Raw genomic sequence first — 23,654 nt, 5'->3', positions numbered from 1 at the left:
TATCATACTAATCGCCACATTCCAGAACATTATCACCTGTCCCTCAAGCAGATATTTGGGCAAACATGCAAAGTCAGGACCAGTTAACTATATTTTATAAATGATATACAGGTGGTTTCAAATATTGCTACACAAATACTTTCAAATTCTTAAAGAAATATTTTTTACTTAATTCAACATCATTTAATAATCATTAAATTTTGTTTAAAACTCAAAATGTTAAGACAAACTTGTAAACAAATACAACGTGTTGATCAAAAACATTATTCATGTAATGTGCAAGGTGCACCGGCAAGTTTTGCTACTCATTTCACCCAGTGCTGTAAAATTACAACATTGACATAAGCTCAAAATCTAATATGATCGAAGCATTCCACAGTACTTTAATATCTGCATGATGTAGACATAATTACTAATCACAGAATAAAATATTTTAGGCATTTTACTTGAATGTTGATTTATCCAGACCAGTAAAACAAGATGTGAGCTTCAGGGAAAGTTCGCAGGTTGTGTGAGTTTATGGCCAGGTAAACAGGTCTATTTAAAAAAAAAATAAATAAATAAAAAAAATCCAATGGCATTGCAAGGCTGAACCACAGGACTCATTAGTTGTGTAAATGTGGTCTTAGAGGGAAAAATGTACAGGTTTATTTTAGTGAGCTAAAATCTTTGGGGCCTCCCACAGTTAAGGTAAGTCGATCAGTAGCATTCAGGTAAAAATACTTAAGAAACTCTAACACAGCATAGGTTCTCTTAGTAAAACTTCATGTGCTTTGTCATTAATCACCCGATGCAAAAAATAAATAAATAAATAAATAAAACCTAACAAATTCAAGTCATATTTACACTTCACAGCCAGGTAATAGCTGCACATGCACTCTGATGTTAGAATTGCCGCACAGAGAAAAAGTGCCGACAGGTTTGTTCTGCGGATGTTTTTCTCCATGTTTTAGGCGATTTAACGCAAAGAATAATATTAAACTATAGTAATTGATACAATATTCAAATGTTAAACCATTTAATAATGTTTGCAATGAACTGAAGCCTTATTTAACTTTCTGAACTACTGGTTTCTTTGTTATAGAGTTATTGATAATGTTCATGTGCACACTCTTGATAACATTATGCACATGGATAAGCAATTTAACATGTTACCAAGTTAAACTATTGGGTTACGCTTTAGGCCCGCAACGCGTTGCCTGTTCTAATGAGATTGTTCGGAGATTGGATTCCAGGTCAGAGATTTTCTTATGGTGAATTTTCTGGCGAAAGGAAGCAAATGATATTGAAAAATTCCTTATGAAGCCCTTTGTTGCCTCCCACAATATCCGTGGGTCAATAAATTCACGTAGCTTACTTCTGAATTGATCACAAAAAAACTCATCTTTTAATAAATTAGAATTAAAGGGGGGGCTCACGAAGGTCGCTGGGTAATTGAAAGCTTCAAAAAATGACTGCTATGGTCTGAAAGAGAAAGGGGAAAGATGTCGACTTCATTCGGGGTTGAATAATCGCCATGCATCTACTAATGAAAAAGAGGCTATGCATTAGTTAAGGTGCTCAGCAGAAACAGTCTGGGAGTAAGAAAAATTGTCACCAGATCTATCAAGTTCATTGGACATTACAGCATTCATATCTGTTCCCATTACTATCTCAAAGTCTGTTAGATCAGTGAGATAGGCAGATAATTCTGAAAAAAAAGTTGGATCTGGGCTGCATGGTGCGCAAACTGATAGAAATGCTATCTTCCTTTTCCTTCATACAAGCTATTCTGCCAGCATTATCACCATTTCTGTCTAAAATGGAAATATAAAACACCTTTAGTTTTATTGTCAGTCACAGCAAAAGAGACCACCTCGTAATGTTTATTATTGCATCTATGAACATCATCCTTCCGCAAATGAACTTCCTGGATTAAAGCAATGTCAACCTTTTTTCGTCGCAGTAGTTCTAAAAATATTGTACGTTTATGGGGGCCATTTAAAGCATTGACATTACAACTTAGTATATTAATTTCAGTCATTACTATCAAACAAATAAGTGAACTGAACAAATGAGAGAAAGTAATACCACTGCAAATGAATTATCTCAAGTCTGCCTTTAACCCATTCCTCCCTCACTGAAAAACACATTAACATAAAGAAAACCCACCCCATAGAACTTTTATAGACTGGGGTGAAAACAAACCCCAGGCTGCAGCCCTCCCCTGTCTTAGTCAGTGACATTAACATGACAGCCAGTACAGTTCTCTAGAACACCACCATTAGCCCTATTATAAGATAACAGAATAACTTCGAATTCACACAAGTAATAAGGTGGGGTAAAAAAAAGAAAAAAAGGTGGTATGTACACTCTCTATAATGAGAAAGCAAACACAAACAACTGCATCATGTGCACTGAAAACTGCACATCAGTGACACCAAGCTTCCCAGCCCACATGAAGTTCTAGATTAGTAAATCAGAAGTCGAGTCACTCAGTATTATCAAACCCTTATGCCACGTCCATCCCAGGAGAATGAGGAGCAGGAATCGAGCTTAGAAATTGACGTGCTTCGTCCGGTGAGTGCATTAGTTTAGTCTCGCTGTGTTTCATGACGATCGTCAGCGTAGCTGGATACTGAAGAAAGGTCTGCAGACCTGCCTCTTGCAATTCCTTCCGTATTGTACTGAAGGAGCTCCGCTTCTTTGCCATCGCGGGAGAGAAGTCGGGGAAAAAGCTCAACGTCGCACCGTCGTTTGCTTTTACAGGACCGTGGCGTCTTGCTTCATTAAGAATCAAATTCCTGTCGTTATAGCGTAACAGTTTGAAGAGAAACACATGAGGCAAATGGTGGTCACACCAGATACTGACTGGTTTTCGGACCCCAATAATCATGCTGTCTAATCAGCATCTTGATATGCCACACCTGTGAGGTGGATGGAGTATCTCGGCAAAGGAGAAGTGCTCATTAACACAGATTTAGACAGATTTGTGAACAATATTTGAGAGAAATAGACCTTTTGTGTACATAGAAAAAGTCTTAGATCTTTGAGTTCAGCTCATGAAAAATGGGGGCAAAAACAAAAGTCTTGCATTTATAATTTTGTTCAGTGTATTTTATGAAATGCAATGATATAAGCACTAATAGCCAATATTTACTTTAAGAAATGGTTGTTGTTGCTGTTAATTCAAATAAAGGCTATTTTTATTGTTTGGTTATTAAATGTAGTAATAATAACTTCTAAATGTTTTTCAATTTTTATTGCAATCAACCACTGTATAAAACTTGTAATAACAGGTTAATTACATAAGTTTTGACAATAATGTATTTGGCAATATATATGTGTGTGTGCACATATATAATAAAATTTTTGAACTGCTACATGTTTAGTTGAACTACCATAAGCCACATGGCCATAAACCAACTGAATATAACCTCATCGTTGCAGACTACACTTTAAAAACACAAGAGTAACAAGTGTGCTCAAGTGTGAACTTTTTATTTCATATAAACCAGTGGCTTTCAATCCTGGTACTGGGGACCCGCTGCTCTGCATATTTTGTATGTCTCCCTTATCTGACACGCTCAGCTGAGTTCATGAAGCTTTCAGCTAATGAGCTGGTGATCTGAATCAGGTGTGTTAAATAAGGGAGACATACAAAATGTGAAAAGCAGTGGGTCCCCAGGACCAGGATTGAAAACCACTGATCTAAACCATCAATCATCATACTAATTAATTCATGCTTAATAAAGAAGGCGACTTACCAGAACAATGACAAAGAACAGAAGCGCTGTGCCTTTACATACATTTTTAAAAGAAAGACGTGCCATGTTATTTAATGAATTCTGATGAGTTTACAACCTCATTAAACTGGCTGGTCCTTGTCAAACTGCACCGAGCACTGATGTGAGAGGTGTGAGCTCTTGCTCAAGGTGTCACCAGATTTAAATGTTACGTTTATGTGAACAGTGTTAATGCTCCGCCTCTGCTTCACACGGCTGAACAGATCGAGCGTTACGAAACTCATCACTTCACTACATCGCCAGAACTGAAAATAAAGCTTCCTTTAATTTGTCTATATTCTAGTTAACATGCTACTAACCACTTCTTAGTTTCCTAACATAGTAAGCTACTATGATGAAGATTTGCATAACTCCTGCATGAAGTATACAACAGCACTACTGTTCCCTGTACAGTGCTCAAAACAAAATCAAATTGTTTTCATGTCAAGATTGGATAGATGTCATGCTGGAATAGAAAAGGGCCTTCCCAAACTGTTGCTACAATGTTGAATAGCATTGTCCAAAATGTCTTGGTATGCTGATGCATTAACATTTACCTTTACTACCTTCTATCCCAACCCCAGACAAACAGCCCCATGTCATTATCCCTCCTCCACCAAACGCTAGTCAGGCAGGAAATGTTCTCCAGGTATCCACCAGACCCAGATTTGCCCATCAGACTGCCAAACAGAGAAGCGTGATTTGTCACTCCACAGAACAGGTTTCCACTGCTCCAGAGTCCATTTCCGGTGTGCTTTACACTCCATTTGATGCTTGGCAATGTACTCAGTGTACATCGGTGCCCCTCATTCATCTATCTCTAAATGACCAAATGTAAATGTAAATATCACGCCTTCAACTATTTCAAAATGCTGCGACCAGGCTTCTTAAAGGAATCATGAACTGAGAAATAAAATTTCCCTTGATCTTTTAAATATGTAATAGGTTTATCTATGAAAATCTCCTGTAAGTCTCAGAACTTAAAATTTCTTGTTAGTTCACACAGCTTTTATTGAACCCAAGCTGCAAATGACACATTTTGGAATTTGTTACATTATAATGTCATAGTGCAACTAAAGACCACCTCTACAGAAGATCAATGCCTACTTCTAAATGATTGCCTCTTTAGCCCCGCCCACTGATTTGTGCATGTAGAATGAGAGGAAATACTAGAGAGGTGCTAACACAGGATTACTCCATTACCAAAACCATACAGATGTATCTGAGGCTGAACCCAACTCAAGCATCTTCCCTCCGAAGACTTGTCGCATTTCGGGGCAAAAAAAAAAAAAAATATATAAAATACGGGAAACTATTCATTGGTTATTCTACAATTAATTGAATTACAAATTATACTACAACTGGAAAATACTGTAAATTGATAAACTGTTTGGTGTGATGACATTTAATGTCTCCGACAGCGCCTGTAGTCCCATTTAGCAACTTGTTAGCAACCGTCTTTTTTAAGAAACATAACAGTTAAAAAAATTCACGAGTGGGGTGTAACTGGTGTGTTTTATGTCGTAGAATAAAATGTGAAAGTATCTTGAGCCTGTGTGAACCACGGACCTTATTTTACCAAAATCCCATTCAAAAAACCCATTGACTCTGGGACGATGGAACCGGAAGTGCTAAAATGCTAACTCGCTTCCGGGTTTTCACCTACAAAGTGACATCATAGTTCCACCACATGAATACAAGAGGGAGGGAAACATGACACTAACAGCATGAATCAAATTACAAAATAAAAGACAAGAAAACAAGAACATGATACAGAACCCAAAACAGACCTTACACATACACGCTAATGTTGTTAGCACTACTCTGACGATTGTATCAGTAACATAGTTTAACAATTTAAAAACTACATGACTTCTCACAAGCGAGGTAACAACAACGGCACTGTTCGTGAAGAAATAATGCACACCCGAGATGTGTGCATTATTTTCTAATTATTCCATGATCTGTGTGAGTACTGGATTCTGATTGGCTGGCAGGTATGCAGTAAAACTGTTTAATGCACAGGTAGTTCCAAGTCAGTTTAATCACTGTTCTATATTAATGTGCTGCTTTAATTGATGCACACAAAGAGAGAGAGCGAGAGAGAGTCGGACATAAATTTGTTGTCAACGCTTCCCCTCGATTTTTATTAATATAATAGCCTAGATACTAGAATGCTACATTATATTCCTCAGCAAGGAGGTGGTAAAATCGCTGTTTTTGAAGTAGCCTAATTAATTGTTTGTAGAGAGAGACGCACAGATGCAGCACGCAGGTGGCACACACATCTCTCTCTCTCTCTAATTAATTGAAATAAATGCTATAATTCATTCAAATAAATGTGATCTTACCGCACTATTTCAACTGCCGTAACTCCGTAACTCAATCATTCTTGAGAAGCGGGACAAAACAGGGTGCAAAATTGAAAAAAATACAACTTTGTTTTCAGACAAACGAAACTACATTTATGTATCTTATATGTACTAAGATACTGAGCTATGCTTTGATACAACCTCCCAACTTTTCTCTTTTTTTTAACAAAATGTGCTTTTTACCTTGGACTGTGTAATATAATTTAAACTTTATCTTTAACAGCATTCAAGATGTTTTTAACATTTCAAAACACATTGTCATGGTAGCAGACAGATTACACTTCCACATGTGACCAACAATTACTCAGCAAATATAAAATATTATAATGAAATAATCATCAAAATATTCCTCTGACGGAGGTGACAGAACTAACAGAGTTGACACATCTGACGGTGGTGACAAAAACCTGAAGCTATAGTCATTTTAACTATCAAATACACTGGATCAATCAATTACTGTATTAAAACAAACACAACAAACAGTGATAATGGTATTGTTCATAAAGCTTTTATTCAAGAGTCACATTTAAGTATTTTGATATATCATTGGAACACTAAATCTGATGGTGGTTCATGTAGTAGCCATTTTGTTTTGTTTTTTCTGTTGATGCTAGATGCTAATGGAACCTGCTTCAGGAGAATAAAATGATCTAAATAATTTCCTCAGAAATTGGAAGATGGTGTTGACATTTCATGGTTGTGACCAGGAAATATTAACATTAGGATTTAAAATATTCTAAAACTATAAAACTGACCAGAGCCTGTCTGACAGCGATGTACTCTGCAATGGAGGACTGTGGCAAGGGGGTCCTTTAGAGTGACAGCTGCCCCTGATATTCCCTGATTTTATTACATTTTAATCAATGTCTGACAGTGTTGACAAAAAGTGGGGACACAACTTTGAAACCTTATGAAACACGCATATGTCACCGAAAAACAACCTTGCCTTGATATGATATATTATTAAGTGTTGCTTTTCATAAGACAAGGTCTTTTTCATCATTAAAAAAACATTTTTATCCATTTTATAGCATATGAATGATTGAACCCTTCTCTGTGGACACACCGTTTTAGATGTAGTGACAGTAAGTGTCATAGATTTCACATAATAATGATAAAATTAAATTGAAGGGATAATTGTGTTAAATACATTCTATTATTAATCCCCATAACATTTATAATTGAATATATATATATTTTTTTTTTAACCTAATAGTAGTTACAATTGCTGGGCATGTTTTGTCCCATGTCTCAAGAATGACTGAACTGACGAAAATAACTGTAATCTTTAGACATTCGGTCAAATACTGCGCTGCAAAGAGCAATACTATTTAACTTGTCAATAACTTGGCAAATGACCATGGAATAAGCGGGATAATCAACGGCTTGGATTTTAGCCGGATTTTGGATTAAAGGATTTTAAATGCAATTCGCGGAGGCAACCTTCTGGGTAGTCGTGGCCTAATGGTTAGGGAGTTGGGCTTGTAACCTGAAGGTTGCTGGTTTGAGTAGTTTTGCAGTAAAGAACTCAAACTGTTTTTCATGTTTAAAAAATATTATCTCCTAAAGTTGGTGTTTGTTGCAACAAACTGATTTGAGGCATGCAGTACTTTGTGTTTTGCCCCCTGGTTTCTTTTATTTATCCTCCACTGCCTTCTTTTCACACTCTTTATCTGCCCATTTTTCTTTCTCTTTTTGTAACGGTCTTTTTCCTTCTGCAGATACTCTGCATACCTCTCTGGGTCTTTTCTCATTTCCTCTCTGCATTTCTTTAATCTTATTGTTGATGAATTTGGTCTCATCTAGGGTTACAAAATGTCATGTTTAAATATAATTTACAAAAGACTGAATATTTGTAATTTAATATACAGTAAGCCTTGAACTTGTCTCTAACGCAACACAAGGTCTTTACCGCAACACCTAAATTTGCTGCGGTAAAGACATGTTGCGGAAATGACATTTTTGCTAATATTGCAGCTAATTGGCAGCTAGCAAGGTCTACTACATTAGTTTTGAGTCTTAATATACCTGAATTAAACCGTAATATACATTTATTTTATAAATGTAGTTCAAAGTACAGAATTACTAAGCTGTATGGTAAGGACACACAATAAATACTGACACAGAAAATAAGATATTTACATTATATTTTTGGGATCTTGTGAATGAGGTAGTGAGGTGGCTCAATCTGTCAGCAATGAGCTCATGCGCTAGTTTCTATTTCCATAGAAGCTAGATTTGTTTGTCTTTGATAAAATGTCATAATAAAAGCCTTTTTTTCATTGGACTTTTTGACTGGAACCTTCTGCAATCGAAATTGAAATTACAAAATTTGCTGTCTTTGGATCATTTTAAAACAGTTACTCGGCAAATGGAAATTGACTCAATGATATGTAGCTGTTTTTAAGTGTCTCTAGTCTATTTGTGTTGTAATATTTTGTATTGCTGCCCATTTTGGCCAGGACACTCCTGCGAAAGAGATTTTTAATCTCAGAGTCTTTTCTGGTTAAATAAAGGTTAAATAAATAAAATAAAATAAATTGTTGCGGTAAGGACTCAAAAGTGTAGGACAGGCACATTTAGTTGAAAAAAAAAATCATAAAAATGATTAGTAAATAATAAAAAAAATAATTAAGATGTTATAAATTAATATGTGTATTAAATAATTCCATTTGAAATAATGTCAAATTGTAATTCAATTAGCTTATTTTACGTATCTCAACATTGTGACCAGAGTTGTGGGACATGAACAAAAATGGTGTTTGGATCTATAAATGTTTCATAATTTTGTATTAAATCACATTAATCATCAATTATATTTTTTGTCAAGGTGTGTAATGACACTGTGAATATATTTATAAAGCATCATATGACAAATTTTAACATAAATCAAAAATTTCACTACCGGGACTTAAAAGTTGCAGAAACACCCAAATATAGTGTATATTATACCTTCAGAGTACTTCGGTGCACTCTAGTGGAAGAAGGATAAAAACATTCTGCCATAAGTCTTTACAGCATAAAGGCAAGAGAAATGCATAGAGCACTTGTTAAATAACAAAAAAATCTATTCCATTTTACTCGTCAAATGTTATGTGGCCTCTGGTTTTAGTCAGATGTCTAGTGGAGATACAGAACAGAGTACTCTTACTAGTTTTAAAATGAATTTATTTGTTATTCATTATGTGTTCATTGTTTCCGACATTTATCAGAATCTTCCCAAAGAAAGGATCATTAAAACCAAAAAGAGGTACAGTAAAGATACTTCCTATATACCAGAAGCTTCGTTAAATAGTATCCATACACACAAATAACGCTACAGAAGCTAGAAACCATCTCCAGTGTGAAAGTGATGCTAGTGCACTGTTGTTCAAATACAAATAAAATGTTAAATAAAAGTATTCCAAGTATTGATCATAAACAGTATAGTATAAACAGTAAAAATAGCTTAAACAGTGCTTTACAAAATATGTCACAGATTGCAGCTAATCCCAGCTGTGCTTACTATAATAATAGCCCAGTTTGCAGGTGTGATTGCTTTTAAATAAATGTGCAGTAAATAGGACATTAATGTAGTTACTTACATTTAAGACATAATTTGGATAGTTAGCCATTAGCACTCCTGCAACGCTGCTCGTCTTATCAAATTAGAAGGCTGAAACTAACTGTATAAAAATAAAATGCAACATTAATTACAAATCCCAAGCAAATGCTCATATCCAGCACAGCAGGTTGAGCTTCATGCACACTGCAAAATCTACAACATATTAATAACTAAACAGTACCATATCAGTCCTATTTTCTTAATTTCTAATTATCAATATAACAGCACACAATATTTCCTGTGTACACTGATAGGTTGGGAGTGCCTTCTAGTTTGTAAAAAAAAGAAAAATTATTTTGTTTCTGCTCTAAATTGTTAAATAATGCATGATACATTACATTTCTCTAAATAACTTTGTAGACATAAAAGATTTTTAAAACTCGGGATCCCACAAGGCCCTAAATCATGTCAGTACTAAAATGTACAGATGTTTGATATCGCAGTAAATATATTATGTCAAATTATACAAATTTCTCTTTTGGACATAAAGATAAAAAAATAAAGATATCTTGATTGAAATATCATAAATACAATTACTTGCTGTTTACTTTAAATTATTATTATAGAAAATGGCTGTATTTTTACAGTGTAACATTTTAAATGTATTCATTAAAATTAAACTATTACTCAAAAGTTTTGAGTATTGTGCAAGAAATAAATTACATCCAGCTATATGTAAAGGATATCTATATCTATCTATCTATATATATATATATGCTCATCATGTACATGTGAAACTTAAAATATGCTTAAATTTCTGCAGTTTTAAATGGACATTTATGATTTTTGATATTCTACATTCTGATAGATACTGAGAGCTGCTGCGTTCTGGTAAATTAAGTCCACGTTGGTCCCAGTTCTTGATCGAATTATGTCATACGCACACTGGTGGAGGTAAACATACTGCTCCTGTTGTAGAAAACAGAAAAAAAAATAGTGTAAAAATATGAGTCTGAGTATGCAAACTTGCTTTGGCAGTTTCTTTGTAGAACAAATGTTAACACCAGTTTCACCAATGTAGTATGTTTAGTATGTGTTACGCTCAATCAATTATTTTGTTTCATAATGTTAATTACGACAGATAATTTCGACTTTTCCTCCAAAAATACAAAATATAAGCAAAAGGTCACAGTGTTTGGCTAAGTAATATATTTAAGTAGAATATCTGCATGATGTAAGCAATAAGCTTGTTAACATACAATATGGGCTTGGTGTGTCAGGGCAACTTTGGACCCAGACGCTGCCGACGTGAGCCGACCCCGCAGTCTGCTTTCGTCACCACTAGTTTGACGGCGTCGGCTTGGTGTGTACCGGGCTTTACAGTAAGCACTTTTACAAAATTATAAGCCCCATATTTCTGCTCTAAAAGCTGGCTGCATTTACTTTCATTGTAAGTGCCTCACTGTAACCTTACCTCAGTCTGCACCATGAGAGGCCTGTGCATGCGCATATCATTAACAATTCCGTAGATGTCCACCATGCTGTCTCTTTCAATCTGGAAGATCAGGTGGTCAATGGCTATGAAGGTCCCTGTTCTTCCCACACCGGCACTAAAAAAAGTGTGAAGGTCAAATAATAAATTAAAAGTTTAATCTAACAAATGGCAAAATTTGATGTTTGCACTATAATATTAATTTGTGAATGCTTGTTAATAGGAACTTCATTTACCTGCAGTGCACCACAGTTGGAGAGTGGCGTGAGTACTGGTCCATGTGTTCTCTGACCAGGTGTCTGAAGTCAATGAGGACTTCAGTGGTCTGTGGAACTCCATGATCCGGCCACGCAGTGAAGTGGAACTGACGTACGTAGCGAGTTTCTGCTGTTTTCACCTACATAATTATGCATCATATTATTGTAAAATTTTACTGATTTAAAAATAACAACAAAAACAAATCCACTCCTATATACTACTGAAGAAATACATGGAGATATCAGGTGCAGGAAGTGTTGCTTTACATTTTTGATTCTGAAGTCTCTTATGGTCCAGCTCTCCAGTTCTATCTCTGAGGTGGTTGTCACAGAGTTGTTTTGATAATGATTGGTCCCAGATGGCCAGTACTTCTCACATTTCACCTGGAGAAAATGACAGAGAGCTGGTTATCTTTACTCTGAATATACATTTTCACATTTTACCACTTTTCAATGTGACTAATAATGGCAGCACGCCAACATGTAGTGCCATTGTGCTTCGGGCATCCAAAGTTCGAGTCCCAGCTCGGGGACCTTTCCCGGGTCCCGTTCCTCTATCTCTCCCCCACTTTGCTTCTTGTCTAACTACAGTCCTATCGAAATAAAGGCATTAAAATGCCAAATAATAATATTTCACAATGAAAACTTACTCGTCCCATCTCATTGCATTTGGTCAGCATCACTATGGTGTAGATATTCTTCTCCCAGATCATTCTCCAGAATTCATTCACTGTGACGGGCAGCGGACCCTGAGCTGCTATAAACTCTTTTCTTGAATTATAGCCCTGTTCAAAAAAAAAAAAAGAAAGAAAGAAGAGTGAAAAACATGCTTAGACATAACCACAAAAAAAAAACCACTTCTGAAATTTACACTTCTGTTTACTCACTGGGATGTAGTTGGCATTGATATAGTCATCAAAGGGACTGCCACACATTGATAACTTCACTCTTGAAGCATCATCTGATGAAGGCAAACATACAATTAGTATCATAAAGTTGTTATTAATTAAGAACTCAAAATTATGCATTTGATTTTATATAAGGTTATAAGGTTACATTGTAGGGTCATCAGTGTTGGGAAGTAACTAGTTACAAGTAACTAAATTACGTAATTTAATTACAAAATAAATGTAATATAATCAGTTACAGTTACTGGGGGAAAAAATGTGTAATTAAATTACAGTTACTTAGGAAAACGTTAACAATTACAAAAGAGGTTACATCTGAATTGTTGTTTTGTTTTGTTTTCTTCTTTTCACACACACACATCCTTGTGTTTTGTTTTGCTCCCCACGTGCCTTCCTTGCCCTAGTTTCTCCCTCTATGTCCTTATTCGGTTAGTTTCCTGTTTTCTCGTTAAGTTCTCATCATTAATTTATTAGTCCCCAGCCATGTGTAATTAATTCTAGTTTACTCGTTTAGTTCTAGGACTTAAGCCCTGTGTTTCCCTGTCTTTAGTGTCTGGTCTTGAATGTCATTCTGTGTTTCCGTTGTTCCTTATGTGTTTGGCTCAATAAAGTCTGTGTTATTTGAAGAGTTCCTGGCCTCCTCGTTCTCTTGTTCCAGCAGATCGTGACACATACAGGTTTAATTGATTTCTTTAATAAATTGCATTGACTGCTCTAAAATATGAGACAATGTCTAAATAGTTTAGGACACAGAATAGGACACATTCTCATTCGATAACTGTTTTATTTCCTATTTGGGATTATGTATATGCTTTACTTTTTAAGATTAACTGTTTTTTTTTCCCAAGGCATTGTTAGATGCCAGTGTTTCCTGTCATAAGATTTGATTTCAAAAACAGTATCATAACTACTAAACTATTTCTTGTTATGAATTTAAATCTGTATTTAACCTCAGAACAATCACAAAGTGAAAAGAGGTGTTAAAGTCTGATTTTGTGGTGGCTGTGCTTTAAAATTAAATTATTATGATCTTAATTTAAGTGTTGAAGGGTTTGGAAAGTCTGACAGTAATCAGTGTTGAGTACTACTGTAAGGTTAACCCTGCCTAGTTTACATATTTGAAAATGATTAACAGTTGAAAACATGAGAAATTTAGAAAAGTAATCAAAATGTAATCAGTTACATTACTTTAATAAAGTAATTGAAGTAGTTACATTACTCATTACATTTTAAATAGGGTAACTTGTAATCTGTAACCTATTACATTTCCAAAATAACCTTCCCAACACTGAGTGTCATACCTATCATATTCTGTTATACTCCAAGCACTCTTTTATTTTTTATTTTGATCACATATTGTCTGTATACATTTCCTGTTCATTCATTTCTTGTTTTTCTTGATTTCTGATTGTTATCACCTGTGCCTAGTTTAGATAATCATAATCCTGAGCATACATTGAGTGTATTATCTATTCTTCATTTTTGTTTATTTCTTTTAAACTTTTGGCCCTCAAGTGGTTAACAAAATTAACTATGCATCTTGCAGGAGAACATTATTTTGGTTGTGTTTTGGTTGTGCTTTGGCTCTGCGCCTCAGGAAATTAACTGAAAATGTACACCTTTTAGTACATGCGACAGTCAGTCTACTCACAAGGTAGCACATTGCTGTAACGGTTCTTCGGCTTGTTTTCAATAGCCAGGGCAGTGTTTTTGGACTGTGCCGTTCCAACTGTTTTCAACTCCTGCAACAACACAGCACTACTTTAGGTCTGGATTTTGAAAACACTCATTTCTAAATGAATTTCTGTGACAAGCCCTGAGTAAAACCGTTTGATAAAATTGTCATAGGAAGAAGTGTCTAAATAAAAAAATTTTAAAATACATATTTGTGTTTCTCATACCTCATACTCTACAGCAAAACCACAGTTGGAATCCGCATGCTTCTGCTTAAAGTACTCTTCATAATCTTCTATTCTCAAAGCAATATCACTGTGTGCCATAAAAAATAAAATAAATTTAAAAAAACACGTAAAAATATACAATAAAGGGTAAATAATCATGTTTCAACATTAAAAATTAATAGATTAATAATAAAACAATTACTTACATTTTATTGCTGGAAACAGAAAGAAAAATCAATACATTAACAATTTAAAGTTTTGTCAAATAAATATTTAACTATAAACATATCAAACAAAGTTACCTAATGGTGTGTACAGGGATGTCGGGACATTGTTTTTGGTTTGTCTGTAACAGAGTAATGAAGAAATGTTACTAAAATGAATCTGCAAGGCTTCTGTATCTTGAACTCTATCCACTATTTACTTCTCTGATGACACTGGCAACTCACCTTCTTGAATAGAAGAAGAGAATGAGAGTCATGATGATGAGAAAACAGATCACTGCCAAAACTACGCCAACAGTCACTGGAATCTCAGAATCCTTGTTAGGGGAAACTACATGAGAATTTGATAAGTGTTATTATTATATTATTAAACATGCTCCCGATGAAAAAAAAAAGCAGTAATGTATTTAAAGTTTTTATCAGAATAAAACCTTGTTTATTATATTATCCAGTTGAAAAAGATGATATGCTAGTATACACTGAGATGCAATAGATTATCCTTAAAAAACACATTATCTGTTTTATGTCATTTTCTGATGGAGCTAACATTGACAGTCACAACATTATATTAAAAGTTACTGTGGGAGTTTTGTACAAGATTTGTACAAAGAGGAAGAGGACGGATATTTGATCATTTTACATACTGGTACAGTGTGAGATGCAGACAGGTTCTCCTTCTGTTGATTTGTCTGATGCCACAGCAGTGATGCAGAATGTGTAATTGACTCCAGCAGTCAGATCAGTGATGTGATAGGAAGTGTTATTAATTGTCTTTGTTTCTTTGTTATTCGTCCTTTTCTCATCCGTCCATTGAATTCTAAAACAATCTCTTTTTCCTCCTGGTTCATCCCATGTCAGAAGCACAGATGATGCTGTGACATCAGTCACTGTGAGATTCCTGATCACATCTGGCTCTGTGTGGGGAAAATAAAAATAAATGAGTTGGTGAAAGTGGGAATTATAATTATACAATTACATGGCATTTGTAGTTACACCAGAATCAAATGTACACTGTACAATTTTCCGTCCAAAAATGAGATGCTGACAAGGCATCAATCTTAATAGGTTATGAAAATAAAACCATATCCAATGTGTACAACTAAGAGCATGCAATAGCAGTTTAGTTTAGGGACGAACTCTCACGTTTAAGTAGTTGCTTATTAACATGCATATTACTAGCATATTGGCTATTTAGTAGTGCACATATTAAGGCCTTATTCTGCATGGCCACATTTTGGATCCTTTAATCCGACCCCATACCTAAACTTAACAACTACCTCAATAACTATTAGTAAGCAGCAAATTAGGAGTTTATTGAGGCAAAAGTCGTAGTTAATGGTGGGAATTGGTCCCTAAAGTGTACCCAAAAACATGTTATAGGTTCCTCACATAAAAACAAGTAGATGCTAATAAAATCATATTAGTAGAAAAAAAGTTGGGTCAGTTTGTTTAAACATTCTATTTAGCAAAGGACAGATATTTTATCATTTTACATACTGATATAGTTTGAGATGCAGACAGGTTCTCCTTCTGTTGATTCGTCTGATGCCACAGCAGTGATGCAGAATGTGTAATTGACTCCAGCAGTCAGATCAGTGATGTTATAGAAAGCGTTCGTTGTTGAATTTCTGTTTGTTTTATCATCGGTCCATTGAATTTTAAAGAAATTTCTTTTTCCAGCTGGTTCATTCCATCTCAGAAACACAGATGATGTTGTGATATTGGTCACTCTGAGATTCCTGATCACATCTGGCTCTGTTTTTTGAAGAAAGAAGCAAGTCATAATTGATGATTTGAAAAAAACATCACGCAAGACACAAGCAAAGTAGAAACACATAAATGATGAAACATGAACTGGTGGTGGGTCAAATAACGAACAATAGACTCGCAAGCGGAAAGCAGTATTTTGAGCTTTGTATGGAGATTCACAAATATTACGTTTTTCTTTTCTTTTCTTTTTTTAACAATCAGAACATAAGTGAAATATAAATACACAAAGGGGGAATCATTTTTATAACATACTTTGTAGCACAAAACAGACATTTTATAGTTTTACATATAGTTACTACTACTCTATATAGCAAGGAAATTAGATTTTATAATTCTACATACTGGTAAATTGTGAGATGCAGACAGTTTCTCCTTCTGTTGATTGATCTGCTGCCACAGCAGTGATGCAGAATGTGTAATTGACTCCAGCAGTCAGATCAGTGATGTTATAGGAAGTATTAGTAGTAGTTTTATTTGTTTTATCATCAGTCCGTTGAAGTTTAAAGAAAGATCTATTTCCATCAGGTTCAGTCCATGTCAGAAACACAGATGATGTTGTGATATTGGTCACTCTGAGATTCCTGATCACATCTGGCTCTGTTTTTGGCAGAAAGAAGCAAGTCATAATTGATGATTTGAAAAAATAAATAAATAAATCACACAAGACACAAGCAAAGTAGAAATACATAAATGATAAAACGTGAACTGGTGGGCCAAATAACGAACAATAGACTGGCAAGAGGAAAGCAGTATTTTGATTTTTAATCTTTAACGTGAGCTTTGTATGGAGATTCGCAAATGTTGAGTTTTTCTTTTCTTTTCTGTTTTTTAACAATCAGGACACAAGTGAAATATACTGTAAATACACACAGGGAAATGTGAATCATTCGTATAACTGTCACGAATCCTGTGCCTTCCTTCCGTTCACTCACCACATAGACTCTCACACTACACAGACTGTTACATGTCACTCTGGACTACACTTCCCATCATCCATTGCACTGATTACACACACACAGCTGTAACCACTGAGACACGCTTTATAAGCCTTGGACTTCCTCGTTCTGATCGCCGAGTATTGTTTGCATTTATCTCTCTCCTAGCGATAGCAACATTACGGAGCCTTTCCGTGTTTCCTGAGTTCGTAGTTTAGTCCTTCACAGTCTATTTACCCGTGTCTTGATCTTTTCCTGTTATCTCGCCTTGTCTGATCTCTGCCTGCCCTTGATGTTGCCTGCCTTGGATACTTATCTCGCTTGTCCATTGGATTATGTTTGCACCTTACATGGACTATTGATTGTGTTATCGGACTACGGCTCTTGTCAAGCCCTCTGGATATTGTTAACCATATATCGACAACGCCTTTGGAATACTCTTTCGCCTAGCCTGTGTTGTTCCTGATTGCTGTGTTTTAGACCCACGCCTGTGTATTTGACTATGTCTCATTTAAATAAAAGCCAGCAGATGGATCCTTACGTAATTCAGTCTGTTCACTCCATAACAATAACATACTTTGTAGCACAAAACAGACATTTTATAGTTTTACATATATTCACTACTACTGTATATAGCAAGAAAGAGATTTTATAATTCTACATACTTGTGAATTGTGAGATGCAGACAGTTTCTCCTTCTGTTGATTTGTCTGCTGCCACAGCAGTGATGCAGAATGTGTAATTGACTCCAGCAGTCAGACCAGTGATGTTATAGGAAGTATTAGTAGTAGTTTTATTTGTTTTATCATCAGTCCGTTGAAGTTTAAAGAAAGATCTATTTCCATCAGGTTCGGTCCATGTCAGAAACACAGATGATGTTGTGATATTGGTCACTCTGAGATTCCTGATCACATCTGGCTCTGTTTTTGGCAGAAAGAAGCAAGTCATAATTGATGATTTGAAAAAATAAATAAATAAATCACACAAGACACAAGCAAAGTAGAAATACATAAATGATAAAACGTGAACTGGTGGGCCAAATAACGAACAATAGACTGGCAAGAGGGAAAGCAGTATTTTGATTTTTAATCTTTAACGTGAGCTTTGTATGGAGATTCGCAAATGTTGAGTTTTTCTTTTCTTTTCTGTTTTTTAACAATCAGGACACAAGTGAAATATACTGTAAATACACACAGGGAAATGTGAATCATTCGTATAACTGTCACGAATCCTGTGCCTGCCCTTCCGTTCACTCACCACATAGACTCTCACACTACACAGACTGTTACATGTCACTCTGGACTACACTTCCCATCATCCATTGCACTGATTACACACACACAGCTGTAACCACTGAGACACGCTTTATAAGCCTTGGACTTCCTCGTTCTGATCGCCGAGTATTGTTTGCATTTATCTCTCTCCTAGCGATAGCAACATTACGGAGCCTTTCCGTGTTTCCTGAGTTCGTAGTTTAGTCCTTCACAGTCTATTTACCCGTGTCTTGATCTTTTCCTGTTATCTCGTCTTGTCTGATCTCTGCCTGCCCTTGATGTTGCCTGCCTTGGATACTTATCTCGCTTGTCCATTGGATTATGTTTGCACCTTACATGGACTATTGATTGTGTTATCGGACTACGGCTCTTGTCAAGCCCTCTGGATATTGTTAACCATATATCGACAACGCCCCCTTTGGAATACTCTTTCGCCTAGCCTGTGTTGTTCCTGATTGCTGTGTTTTAGACCCACGCCTGTGTATTTGACTATGTCTCATTTAAATAAAAGCCAGCAGATGGATCCTTACGTAATTCAGTCTGTTCACTCCATAACAATAACATACTTTGTAGCACAAAACAGACATTTTATAGTTTTACATATATTCACTACTACTGTATATAGCAAGAAAGAGATTTTATAATTCTACATACTTGTGAATTGTGAGATGCAGACAGTTTCTCCTTCTGTTGATTTGTCTGCTGCCACAGCAGTGATGCAGAATGTGTAATTGACTCCAGCAGTCAGACCAGTGATGTTATAGGAAGTATTAGTAGTAGTTTTATTTGTTTTATCATCAGTCCGTTGAAGTTTAAAGAAAGATCTATTTCCATCAGGTTCGGTCCATGTCAGAAACACAGATGATGTTGTGATATTGGTCACTCTGAGATTCCTGATCACATCTGGCTCTGTTTTTGGCAGAAAGAAGCAAGTCATAATTGATGATTTGAAAAATAAATAAATAAATCACACAAGACACAAGCAAAGTAGAAACACATAAATGATGAAACATGAACTGGTGGGCCAAATAACGAACAATAGACTGGCAAGAGGGAAAGCAGTATTTTGATTTTTAATCTTTAACGTGAGCTTTGTATGGAGATTCGCAAATGTTGAGTTTTTCTTTTCTTTTCTGTTTTTAACAATCAGGACACAAGTGAAATATACTGTAAATACACACAGGAAATGTGAATCATTCGTATAACTGTCACGAATCCTGTGCCTGCCCTTCCGCTCACTCACCACATAGACTCTCACACTACACAGACTGTTACATGTCACTCTGGACTACACTTCCATCATCCATTGCACTGATTACACACACACAGCTGTAACCACTGAGACACGCTTTATAAGCCTTGGACTTCCTCGTTCTGATCGCCGAGTATTGTTTGCATTTATCTCTCTCCTAGCGATAGCAACATTACGGAGCCTTTCCGTGTTTCCTGAGTTCGTAGTTTAGTCCTTCACAGTCTATTTACCCGTGTCTTGATCTTTTCCTGTTATCTCGTCTTGTCTGATCTCTGCCTGCCCTTGATGTTGCCTGCCTTGGATACTTATCTCGCTTGTCCATTGGATTATGTTTGCACCTTACATGGACTATTGATTGTGTTATCGGACTACGGCTCTTGTCAAGCCCTCTGGATATTGTTAACCATATATCGACAACGCCCCTTTGGAATACTCTTCGCCTAGCCTGTGTTGTTCCTGATTGCTGTGTTTTAGACCCACGCCTGTGTATTTGACTATGTCTCATTTAAATAAAAGCCAGCAGATGGATCCTTACGTAATTCAGTCTGTTCACTCCATAACAATAACATACTTTGTAGCACAAAACAGACATTTTATAGTTTTACATATATTCACTACTACTGTATATAGCAAGAAAGAGATTTTATAATTCTACATACTTGTGAATTGTGAGATGCAGACAGTTTCTCCTTCTGTTGATTTGTCTGCTGCCACAGCAGTGATGCAGAATGTGTAATTGACTCCAGCAGTCAGACCAGTGATGTTATAGGAAGTATTAGTAGTAGTTTTATTTGTTTTATCATCAGTCCGTTGAAGTTTAAAGAAAGATCTATTTCCATCAGGTTCGGTCCATGTCAGAAACACAGATGATGTTGTGATATTGGTCACTCTGAGATTCCTGATCACATCTGGCTCTGTTTTTGGCAGAAAGAAGCAAGTCATAATTGATGATTTGAAAAAATAAATAAATAAATCACACAAGACACAAGCAAAGTAGAAATACATAAATGATAAAACGTGAACTGGTGGGCCAAATAACGAACAATAGACTGGCAAGAGGGAAAGCAGTATTTTGATTTTTAATCTTTAACGTGAGCTTTGTATGGAGATTCGCAAATGTTGAGTTTTTCTTTTCTTTTCTGTTTTTTAACAATCAGGACACAAGTGAAATATACTGTAAATACACACAGGGAAATGTGAATCATTCGTATAACTGTCACGAATCCTGTGCCTGCCCTTCCGTTCACTCACCACATAGACTCTCACACTACACAGACTGTTACATGTCACTCTGGACTACACTTCCCATCATCCATTGCACTGATTACACACACACAGCTGTAACCACTGAGACACGCTTTATAAGCCTTGGACTTCCTCGTTCTGATCGCCGAGTATTGTTTGCATTTATCTCTCTCCTAGCGATAGCAACATTACGGAGCCTTTCCGTGTTTCCTGAGTTCGTAGTTTAGTCCTTCACAGTCTATTTACCCGTGTCTTGATCTTTTCCTGTTATCTCGTCTTGTCTGATCTCTGCCTGCCCTTGATGTTGCCTGCCTTGGATACTTATCTCGCTTGTCCATTGGATTATGTTTGCACCTTACATGGACTATTGATTGTGTTATCGGACTACGGCTCTTGTCAAGCCCTCTGGATATTGTTAACCATATATCGACAACGCCCCTTTGGAATACTCTTCGCCTAGCCTGTGTTGTTCCTGATTGCTGTGTTTTAGACCCACGCCTGTGTATTTGACTATGTCTCATTTAAATAAAAGCCAGCAGATGGATCCTTACGTAATTCAGTCTGTTCACTCCATAACAATAACATACTTTGTAGCACAAAACAGACATTTTATAGTTTTACATATATTCACTACTACTGTATATAGCAAGAAAGAGATTTTATAATTCTACATACTTGTGAATTGTGAGATGCAGACAGTTTCTCCTTCTGTTGATTTGTCTGCTGCCACAGCAGTGATGCAGAATGTGTAATTGACTCCAGCAGTCAGACCAGTGATGTTATAGGAAGTATTAGTAGTAGTTTTATTTGTTTTATCATCAGTCCGTTGAAGTTTAAAGAAAGATCTATTTCCATCAGGTTCGGTCCATGTCAGAAACACAGATGATGTTGTGATATTGGTCACTCTGAGATTCCTGATCACATCTGGCTCTGTTTTTGGCAGAAAGAAGCAAGTCATAATTGATGATTTGAAAAAATAAATAAATAAATCACACAAGACACAAGCAAAGTAGAAATACATAAATGATAAAACGTGAACTGGTGGGCCAAATAACGAACAATAGACTGGCAAGAGGGAAAGCAGTATTTTGATTTTTAATCTTTAACGTGAGCTTTGTATGGAGATTCGCAAATGTTGAGTTTTTCTTTTCTTTTCTGTTTTTTAACAATCAGGACACAAGTGAAATATACTGTAAATACACACAGGGAAATGTGAATCATTCGTATAACTGTCACGAATCCTGTGCCTGCCCTTCCGCTCACTCACCACATAGACTCTCACACTACACAGACTGTTACATGTCACTCTGGACTACACTTCCCATCATCCATTGCACTGATTACACACACACAGCTGTAACCACTGAGACACGCTTTATAAGCCTTGGACTTCCTCGTTCTGATCGCCGAGTATTGTTTGCATTTATCTCTCTCCTAGCGATAGCAACATTACGGAGCCTTTCCGTGTTTCCTGAGTTCGTAGTTTAGTCCTTCACAGTCTATTTACCCGTGTCTTGATCTTTTCCTGTTATCTCGTCTTGTCTGATCTCTGCCTGCCCTTGATGTTGCCTGCCTTGGATACTTATCTCGCTTGTCCATTGGATTATGTTTGCACCTTACATGGACTATTGATTGTGTTATCGGACTACGGCTCTTGTCAAGCCCTCTGGATATTGTTAACCATATATCGACAACGCCCCCTTTGGAATACTCTTTCGCCTAGCCTGTGTTGTTCCTGATTGCTGTGTTTTAGACCCACGCCTGTGTATTTGACTATGTCTCATTTAAATAAAAGCCAGCAGATGGATCCTTACGTAATTCAGTCTGTTCACTCCATAACAATAACATACTTTGTAGCACAAAACAGACATTTTATAGTTTTACATATATTCACTACTACTGTATATAGCAAGAAAGAGATTTTATAATTCTACATACTTGTGAATTGTGAGATGCAGACAGTTTCTCCTTCTGTTGATTTGTCTGCTGCCACAGCAGTGATGCAGAATGTGTAATTGACTCCAGCAGTCAGACCAGTGATGTTATAGGAAGTATTAGTAGTAGTTTTATTTGTTTTATCATCAGTCCGTTGAAGTTTAAAGAAAGATCTATTTCCATCAGGTTCAGTCCATGTCAGAAACACAGATGATGTTGTGATATTGGTCACTCTGAGATTCCTGATCACATCTGGCTCTGTTTTTGGCAGAAAGAAGCAAGTCATAATTGATGATTTGAAAAAATAAATAAATAAATCACACAAGACACAAGCAAAGTAGAAATACATAAATGATAAAACGTGAACTGGTGGGCCAAATAACGAACAATAGACTGGCAAGAGGGAAAGCAGTATTTTGATTTTTAATCTTTAACGTGAGCTTTGTATGGAGATTCGCAAATGTTGAGTTTTTCTTTTCTTTTCTGTTTTTTAACAATCAGGACACAAGTGAAATATACTGTAAATACACACAGGGAAATGTGAATCATTCGTATAACTGTCACAAATCCTGTGCCTGCCCTTCCGTTCACTCACCACATAGACTCTCACACTACACAGACTGTTACATGTCACTCTGGACTACACTTCCCATCATCCATTGCACTGATTACACACACACAGCTGTAACCACTGAGACACGCTTTATAAGCCTTGGACTTCCTCGTTCTGATCGCCGAGTATTGTTTGCAGTTATCTCTCTCCTAGCGATAGCAACATTAC

The 23,654-nt window shown here is 36.1% G+C and overlaps 2 protein-coding genes across 15 annotated transcripts in view; both read right to left on the bottom strand.

Moving 5' to 3' along the window:
- LOC131533986 (salivary glue protein Sgs-3-like) overlaps positions 1-3,886 on the bottom strand; it is a 33,741-nt gene extending 29,855 nt beyond the window's left edge. For all 14 annotated transcript variants that reach the window (XM_058766540.1, XM_058766541.1, XM_058766539.1 and 11 more), the window contains exon 1: positions 3,747-3,886. In XM_058766540.1, coding sequence (XP_058622523.1) covers positions 3,747-3,812 — 66 coding nt within the window. In that variant the 5' untranslated portion in view covers positions 3,813-3,886. The remainder of the gene's footprint in view (positions 1-3,746) is intronic.
- A 5,401-nt stretch (positions 3,887-9,287) lies between these two features.
- The window catches only part of LOC131533989 (receptor-type tyrosine-protein phosphatase eta-like), a 65,446-nt gene continuing 51,079 nt past the window's right edge, over positions 9,288-23,654 (bottom strand). Inside the window, 19 exon segments of the mRNA XM_058766543.1 lie at positions 9,288-10,649; positions 11,155-11,290; positions 11,409-11,569; positions 11,697-11,813; positions 12,080-12,214; positions 12,317-12,390; positions 13,989-14,079; positions 14,239-14,326; positions 14,541-14,573; positions 14,576-14,584; positions 14,688-14,793; positions 15,107-15,376; positions 15,960-16,217; positions 16,575-16,829; positions 17,833-18,087; positions 19,096-19,350; positions 20,353-20,607; positions 21,614-21,868; positions 22,877-23,131. Coding sequence (XP_058622526.1) covers positions 10,518-10,649; positions 11,155-11,290; positions 11,409-11,569; positions 11,697-11,813; positions 12,080-12,214; positions 12,317-12,390; positions 13,989-14,079; positions 14,239-14,326; positions 14,541-14,573; positions 14,576-14,584; positions 14,688-14,793; positions 15,107-15,376; positions 15,960-16,217; positions 16,575-16,829; positions 17,833-18,087; positions 19,096-19,350; positions 20,353-20,607; positions 21,614-21,868; positions 22,877-23,131 — 3,140 coding nt within the window. The 3' untranslated portion in view covers positions 9,288-10,517.

Source organism: Onychostoma macrolepis, chromosome 25 (genome assembly GCF_012432095.1).
Source record: "Onychostoma macrolepis isolate SWU-2019 chromosome 25, ASM1243209v1, whole genome shotgun sequence".
In the NCBI taxonomy this organism is placed as follows: domain Eukaryota; kingdom Metazoa; phylum Chordata; class Actinopteri; order Cypriniformes; family Cyprinidae; genus Onychostoma; species Onychostoma macrolepis.
Note: the sequence above shows the minus strand (reverse complement) of the source record. Positions and strands in the feature narration are given on the sequence as shown.